Source organism: Cebus imitator, unplaced genomic scaffold (genome assembly GCF_001604975.1).
Source record: "Cebus imitator isolate Cc_AM_T3 unplaced genomic scaffold, Cebus_imitator-1.0 Scaffold0, whole genome shotgun sequence".
Lineage (NCBI taxonomy): Eukaryota > Metazoa > Chordata > Mammalia > Primates > Cebidae > Cebus > Cebus imitator.
In genome coordinates this window covers 1,481,675-1,489,560 of record NW_016107315.1, presented here as the reverse complement: position 1 = coordinate 1,489,560, position 7,886 = coordinate 1,481,675, and the positions used below count along the sequence as shown (strand labels likewise).

The following is a 7,886-nucleotide window of genomic DNA, read 5'->3' as shown; positions in this document are numbered from 1 at the left end:
AAAAAAAAAAAAAAAAAAAAGCGCTGTAAGTACTCCTTCAGCAATTTTGTTTGTTTTTCCATGAAGAGGAAAGACAGATTCCAGAGTTTAATTCCAAGTTTTAAAACAGCCTTGATTATAGCTACAAGCTCAAAAATCTGACAATCAATAATTGATAGTGGACAGTTAAGAATACTTAATAATATGCAACTGGGAAAATACTGACAGTATAGACAAATGGTGTGTATTTTGACAGTTTATGAACTTTTAGCCCTTTCCTGTATTTCTAGTGATATTTAGCACTACAATACATGCTTAAAACAAAATCTTGGAAAACAGGACTCAAAGGAAAAATAAAAAACACCTATAAACGTGCTTCAGAGAAAAAAGCCATTCTTAATGTTGTCATTCACAATTTTTGGTATTTATCTACGTCTTAGTTACCTGTTATTATCTTACCAAAATGTTAACAAACCAATGTATTATTCTACAGCCTGTGTTTTAACTTAATGAAGATTCTTCCAAGTCAACATTCTTCCTAATGATGTTTGACAGCTTGATACTAACCTATTATATAGCTATACCAAAATTTACTTATCTTGGGAATTTTGGTAGGATATTAACATTTGTGGTATTTTGAACATTCCCAAAGTCAAAGAAAGCGGTCAAGCCCCTTCCATTCATCCACACACAAACTCTTGTTTTAATCTGAAACACCTCTTCAAAACATATTTTTCCAATCTTTCATTTTGGAGCTCAAAATTAAATATGGGCAACCTGTAAGTAATAAAGCAAAAATTACGCTACTCTTTCACATGCACGAGTCCAATTTGCACTTTTTGAGGAAAAGTACACAGCCGAATGGGAGAAAAAAAAACACCTGAAATTATTCGTCGAGAGTCCTAGTGTGTTGGAAAATAAGTTAAAATGTTTTACTCCAATACACGCTTCTATAATTGTAAGAATTTCTATATCCACTATACCGTGTACTTATTTTTCAGAATTTTTTCTATATTTTTGCCACTCTTTCTGCCCCTTTAAATTAAAACTTCTCCCTTATTATAACAAAACTGTGCTTCCCCAAACCAAGAAATACACAGTTCCCAAAATCCCGGATTCTTTGCGGTGTTGAAATGAGAAGCTGAAATATCTGGCCTCTACTATAAATACAAGTCCCATTGATCAAAATACCCGGAAAAAATAAAGAAATCACTAACAGTTGGTGTCGAACCGTCAAGGAACAACAATAACAAAAAAGGAGGCCCTGAGCAACCAAGGAAATGAAGGACTTTCCCGACCTGTCACTGGTATTGGGGACTGAGGGAAACGTTGACAGCTTTGAAGCCGCCCCGCGAGAAGCGGGAAAGAGTGGCGCGGGGAGTTTCCGGGCCGTAGTACGCCTTTGTCCCTGCCGGCAGGTGCGACAGGGCTACCGGGCCTGTCCCGAGGCCCACCGCCGCGCCCCGCCCAACCCCGCGCGCCCGGCCCGACCGGCGCGTCTCTACACGGCCGGGGCGGGGCCTCCGCCGCGGCTCCCGCCCGCCCGGGCCCACACAAAGGCCCGGCAGCTGGTCGAGGGGGAGCGGCCCTACCCGCCCTGGGCCCGGCCTTACCCAGCCGCTCCGCCGCCTGCAGCCCCGGCCGCGGTCACTGACCGCCGCGCCCCGCCCCGTGGCCGCCACGGCTGCTGCTATAGCTCTTCCAGCCGCGGCCGCTGCCGTCGCTCCGGCACCCGCCGCCCTCACCTCCCTTACCCCTCCCGGTGCCGCCGTAAAACCAGCCCCGCCGCCGCCAAGCGATTCCTGCTCCGCGCGACACTGCGTGCGCGCGCACACAGAGAGGCGGTGACGCACTTTACGGCGATAACGTATGTACGTGACGCTTGTCGGTGGTCTCAGTTCACACGTGGCGCCAGAGGAGGCAGGTTGTCGTGCTTGTGTTACTTTCTACAACCAACATGAAGCGGCCTAGTAAGTGGGGTCGGAAGGCGGGCTTGGAGGGGCCCATGTCTGGTAGTTGCTGCAGCCACCACGACACTTTTCTACGGCTTGGTCTCTGCGGGCATGGAGGTCGGAGCCTGAGCGTAGGCCTTGCCCTGTTTTCTCGTAGAACCGTGTTGGAAGGCCCTACGCCGATCCTGTTAATCGCGCGGGCTTATTCTGCGGAAGGAAGCCTGGCGGAGGGTGGGCAAGACTAGGCTAGATTTTCGGAAGGAGGCAGCGTCTAAGCTAGGTTTCAGGCCCAGTATTTTCCCTTCCCTGGTCACGTGCATACTGGCCCAGGTGAGAGCTGAGAATCGCCTCCCAGACTCACTGTTCCTCTCCTGGATTCGTGCTGTTTGACACGAAGTGGTTGTCATTTTGGGTCTCATACGCTGCTGTATATGATTCCATTCTAATATTGTAAGAGTAGGTGCAGAGAACTTGGACTCCATTCTGGATCGACTGAATCAGATTCTCTGGGATTTGAGAGTGGACATGTATGTCTGTATTAGGCATTTCGCATTAGTCTTAACGTTAGCTTTGGCAGCCAATAACATTAAAAGATATAACTCCGTAGTGCGTTCACCCAGAACTAATCATTTGCATTAACACGTTTGTGATGTGATTTTTTTTTTTTTTTTGTAGAGTTAAAGAAAGCAAGTAAACGCATGACCTGCCATAAGCGGTATAAAATCCAAAAAAAGGTAAGTGTAGTGGCTGGGAGAGCTATACCAAACACATTGCTAAACTGATTTTGCTCTATTCATTTGCAAAGGGAAAGTCTGGGTTAACATGATTTGGTTTCAGGAAATGGCATTGGATAGACTGATCATGGTAGCTCTTAGGCATCAGAAGTGTAGCTGTGACAAAGTGCAGTGATTTGGTGATGAGTCTGTAAACTTGTTCAACATGTTAATTTCTGCATAGAGAGCCTTCTAATGACATTTTCTTGCCGTTTTCTACTTCCGTATGCATTACTCTGTAAGATTCCAATTAAAGCCCCATTTTCCTAGGCCATTTTATAGGCATAACTAAATTCCAGCTAGATTGGTTTCTCACTTGAATTCTGCTTAAGTATAAAGATATTTTTGTAAGCAGACAAAATCTCTTTATTATAATAGGTTCGAGAACATCATCGAAAATTAAGGAAGGAGGCTAAAAAGCGGGGTCACAAGAAGCCTAGGAAAGACCCAGGAGTTCCGAACAGTGCTCCCTTTAAGGAGGCTCTTCTTAGGGAAGCTGAGCTAAGGAAACAGCGGGTAAGTTATGTTAGCCAGAACTTTCAATGAGTGGGGTAGTGTGTTATGTGTGATGTTTTTCAGAGTAAGGTAACAACACTAGTCACTGATTCACCTATGTCTCTTATGACTCCAACACAGCTTGAAGAACTACAACAGCAGCAGAAACTTGACAGGCAGAAAGAACTAGAAAAGAAAAGACAACTTGAAACGAATCCTGATGTTAAGCCATCAAATGTGGAACCTATGGAAAAGGTATACTGATTAGGTCTTTATGAATGAGAGATGAGGGGTTTTGAGTTTGTTTTTGTTGCTTGGGCCTGACTGTAGTCGCACAATAACAGCTCACTGCAACCTTGACCACCCAGGCTCAAGCAGTCTTACCACCTCAGTCTCCGAGTACCTGAGACTACACAATCACACCTGGCTAATTTTTTTTAGTAGACACAGGCTTTCGCCATATTGCCCAGTCTAGTATCAAACTCTTGAGCTCAGGTTATCCACACATCTCTGCTTCCCAAAGTTTCTGATATTACAGGGGTGGGCTGTTGCACCTGGCCAAGAGATGAGATCTGATGAAGAAATAAAAGCGCATCCACAGGTTGCTGAACTTCTTGGGAGGAAGACAACTGAGTTCAGACTTTGTCTTACATATTTAACAACTGCAAGTGCCGCTTCTCAGCTGTAGAAAAATGGAGATACAGGTTACAACTGCTGTACTTCTAATTTTGTGTCCCTCCCCCTCTTTATCTTCTAGGAGTTGGGGCTTTGCAAGACTGAGAACAAAGCCAAGTCAGGCAAACAGAAGTCAAAGAAGTTGTATTGTCAAGAACTTAAAAAGGTATCTTAGCCTAGGTCAATGTCTGACAGTGGTAATGAGGTTAAAAAGACTGAAGTCATTTTTTTTTTTTTAACCTTTTAAGATCAAGGGTATGTGTGCAGCCAGGTTTATATGGATAAACTTGTGTCATGGGGGTTTGTTGTACAGATTACTTCATCACCCAGGTATTAAGCCTAGTACCCATTAGTTACCTTTCCTGATCTCTCCCTCCTCCCACAAATCATTTCATTACTCCACTCCAGCTTGTCCTGTTTAATGCCTTTCCTGCTGTGTTTAGCTGACAGAAATAGTTTCTAAATATTTGCACAAAACCGGTTCTGCTCGTAAGCATGATTTACAAAAGTGGTACTTTGTGTTGGAAAAAAAAAATGTTGGCATAGTATTGAGATTGAGAAAAGTACATTGGAATATGAGGTGTCAGGTTAAGGGTCTCTAAAGTACTCTATTGAAACCTAAGTGAAAGAAGGCAAGAAGGTGGTATCTCCTTGTTGTAGTTGCTCTCCAGCACTCCGATTCCCAACATCCATTTTCCCAAGCTCAATCCCCTGTGGATAGAACCTGACTGCCACTCAACAGCTATTGGCAAGGCCAAAAGGACCTATCAAACTACATAATTCACTATGGGAGGATTTGGTCAGTTAGAGATATTTTCATTTTTGAAATCCATCTTGATCAGAGGCTGCTGAGCAAGCCTCTGTTTTACTTTCCTGTGTGAGAAATGATGAGGATCAACATTCTTCTTACCAAAGTGAAGACATGAGATCCAACTCTGAGCTCACCCTGTTGTCAAATGGATAATGCCAATACACTCTTGTTGAAGGTATTACCAGAGCAAGGGATGTAGTTCTAGTCATTTTTTCCTTGATAGGTGATTGAAGCCTCAGATGTTGTCCTAGAGGTGTTGGATGCCAGAGATCCTCTTGGTTGCAGATGTCCTCAGGTAGAAGAGGCCATTGTCCAGAGTGGACAGAAAAAGCTCGTACTTATATTAAATAAATCAGGTGAGTAAAGAGCGTACCCTTTGTCTTCCACGTACATTGGTGAGGTATGAGGAAAACATCTGAACAGTCTGATTGTCACTGAAGACTGATTAGATCCAACTCTGACCTCAGCAGAGCCAGGGTATGTGCACTTTGTTTGCCAGAGACAGTGCTGGGCAGCGGGGAAGAAGTGATTTTTACAACTGACTCAACTGGTTTCTACTGTTCTTTTGCCATTCAGTATTTACCATCTTTTAAAATAAGAGTGTATGCTTCTCTACCCAGCTTATTGTGTAGTATATTTCATCTAGGGAGTGATGACAGTATGCCAAATTCCCCACACCTACATAATGTCGAGTAGTTCAGGAGTGAGATAAATTGGAATGTATGTGACAAAATATTTAAATGAAATGCATAATTATGCATCTGAGTTTGAGAAGCAGGAACAGGAAAACCCAAAACAGAATTACAAAGCAGAAAATGGGAATGAGATCCAAAATTATTGTTGGGGTTAAGAACAGCTGGCTGCTTGGGAGGCCAAAGCTTGCGGCCAGGTCGAGAAAAGCCTGGCCAACATGGTGAAACCCCATCTCTACTAAAATACAGAAATAAGATGGGCATGGTGGCAGGCGCCTATAGTCCCAGCTACTGGGGAGGCTGAGGCAGGAAAATTGCTTGAACCCAGGAGGCGGAGGTTGCAGTTAGCTGAGATCACGCCACTGCACTCCAGCCTGGGCAACAGAGTGAGACTCCATCTCAAAAAATAATAAATGATAAACAATTGGCTGCTAGCTAAAGGTAAATTCTGGAAACATAGCTCTAGGGTTATTAGGGTTGTAATCCAGATGTTGAGTCTGTCCTGAAAGAGTGAGCAATTAAAGGGGAATTGAAACAGAGAAGTGTAGATGCTGAGCTCTGTAAAGATAGAGGCAGCATGGTAGGGGAGCTTACCCTCCCTGATTTTCTAGTTAAATCCTTTTGAAAAGATGCGAAAATGTAAACCAGAGTAAAATCTTTAGTTCCCAGATTTTGCAAATGCATCTCAACAAAATAGCCAAATTGGAGCACATGTCTGATTTCTACTTCCTATCAGATCTGGTACCAAAGGAGAATTTGGAGAGCTGGCTAAATTATTTGAAGAAAGAATTGCCAACAGTAGTGTTCAGAGCCTCAACAAAACAGAAGGATAAAGGGAAGATAACCAAGGTACTTTTACTAGTAGTAAGAAATGTGGTTCTTTCAGACTGAGTGGTTGAAAAATGATGAGTATATAAAATCTTGATTTAAATAAGTGAAAAATTACAAGATCCAACTCTGACTTCAGCCAGAGATCATCTGAAAGGCAATGTAGTTACTTGAAGAGTTGGGCTCTGGAGCCTGACTGCTTGGGGTGTGTTGAAATAATTTATCAGGTAAGTTGTCAGAATAATTAAACTAATTATTTGGAATTTAGCGTGTGAAGGCAAAGAAGAATGCTGCTCCATTCAGAAGTGAAGTCTGCTTTGGGAAAGAGGGCCTTTGGAAACTTCTTGGAGGTTTTCAGGAGACTTGTGGCACACCCATTCAGGTTGGAGTAATTGGTGAGTTTCAGGTCATCACTTTTTGCTTTCTAAGTGTTGAGATACTTAAGAATTTTTCCCTGTTAAAGCAGCAGTGTATGGAGTTGTTGTCAAGTAAAAGTCTCGCTCAGATACCAGCTTCTTGCCTATACCTTACTGAAAACACATAACCACACACAATTTAAAGAAAAAAACTTAAACAACTGCTGCCAGATTCAGGTTTTTTTTTTGTTGGGACTGATCACTATCAGAAGTTAGTTTCTAAAAACTCTGGGTTTATTTGAATTGATAGTATTTTCCTGCCTTTTCATTACTTATACAAGAAATGAAGAAACTAAAATTGGTTTTAGTATTGAAGATGCTGAGACCCAACTCTGATCTTGCCCTAAACTTCAGGGAATTGGAAAATTAAGCAGTGAAAATTTCATAAATGCCAACATATACTGTTTTTTATATCTGGATTTCCCATTTATTTGTAGGTTTCCCAAATGTGGGGAAAAGCAGCCTTATTAATAGCTTAAAACAAGAACAGATGTGTAATGTTGGTGTATCCATGGGGCTTACAAGGTAAACTGAGCTATCCATAATTGTAATATTTTATTATAATGACATACTATTTTATTTTGGTTATCTCAAGAAAGGTGATGTGTTTCAAGCTGGAGTCTTGCTGTGTCACCCACGCTGGAGTGCAGTGGCATGATGGTGGAGTGCAGTGGCATGATGGCTCACTGCAACCTCTGCTTCCCAAGTAGCTGGGATTATAGGCATGTGCCACCACATTTGGCTAATTTTTTTCTATTTTTAGTAGAGATGGGGTTTCACTATGTTGGCCAGGCTGGTTTCGAATTCCTGACCTTGTGATCTGCCTGCCTTGGCCTTCCAGAATGCTGGGGTTACAGGCATGAGCCACTGTTCCCAGCATTTTTTTTCTTTTTTATAGCTTTTGATGAAAGAAGAGATTGAAGCCAGGGCTAGGCTTGGGGGAAAATTGGAGTGGGACAGCTGCCCACAATTTAGTTTGAAAGACAAATGAAGCAAATAGATTGAGAGAGAGGAAAGCTGCCTCAGAGAAAGTGATGTTTGAACCTGGCCTTGAGAAATTAATAGAAATTTGCCAGATAGAAGGCTGCCACCACACCTTCACTATGTTGGCCAGGCTAGTCTCAAACTCCTGGCCATTAGTGATCCTCCCGCCTAGGCCTCCCAAAGTGTTGAGGTTACACTTGTGTTGGGTAGCATAAGCCACTGTGCCCGGCCAACTTTTAGATTTTTTTTTCTTTTCTTTCTTTTTTTTTTTTTTTTTTTTT

General features: G+C 42.7%; 2 protein-coding genes and 2 non-coding genes across 29 annotated transcripts in view; 3 read left to right on the top strand and 1 right to left on the bottom strand.

The window, feature by feature from the left end:
- PBRM1 (polybromo 1) overlaps window positions 1–1,759 on the bottom strand; it is a 147,016-nt gene extending 145,257 nt beyond the window's left edge. For 21 of the 26 annotated variants that reach the window (XM_017539396.2, XM_037736418.1, XM_017540310.2 and 18 more), the window contains exon 1: window positions 1,593–1,727. The gene's annotated coding sequence lies outside the window, so the exon portion shown is untranslated. Of the gene's footprint in view, window positions 1–1,277; window positions 1,446–1,592 lie in introns of those variants that run through there. The other 5 variants (XM_017539828.2, XM_037736327.1, XM_037736075.1 and 2 more) reach the window with 5 other exon arrangements.
- A 9-nt stretch (window positions 1,760–1,768) lies between these two features.
- GNL3 (G protein nucleolar 3) overlaps window positions 1,769–7,886 on the top strand; it is an 8,451-nt gene continuing 2,333 nt past the window's right edge. Inside the window, exons 1-9 of the mRNA XM_017540743.2 lie at window positions 1,769–1,949; window positions 2,607–2,665; window positions 3,083–3,220; window positions 3,341–3,454; window positions 3,957–4,040; window positions 4,909–5,041; window positions 6,114–6,226; window positions 6,474–6,600; window positions 7,059–7,146. Of these exons, the coding sequence (XP_017396232.1) occupies window positions 1,937–1,949; window positions 2,607–2,665; window positions 3,083–3,220; window positions 3,341–3,454; window positions 3,957–4,040; window positions 4,909–5,041; window positions 6,114–6,226; window positions 6,474–6,600; window positions 7,059–7,146 (869 nt within the window). The 5' untranslated portion in view covers window positions 1,769–1,936. The remainder of the gene's footprint in view (window positions 1,950–2,606; window positions 2,666–3,082; window positions 3,221–3,340; window positions 3,455–3,956; window positions 4,041–4,908; window positions 5,042–6,113; window positions 6,227–6,473; window positions 6,601–7,058; window positions 7,147–7,886) is intronic.
- Window positions 5,083–5,159, top strand: LOC119470494. The gene has a single exon (XR_005199406.1). It is a non-coding gene; the product is annotated as a small nucleolar RNA SNORD19 (small nucleolar RNA).
- Window positions 6,267–6,350, top strand: LOC119470518. The gene has a single exon (XR_005199425.1). It is a non-coding gene; the product is annotated as a small nucleolar RNA SNORD19B (small nucleolar RNA).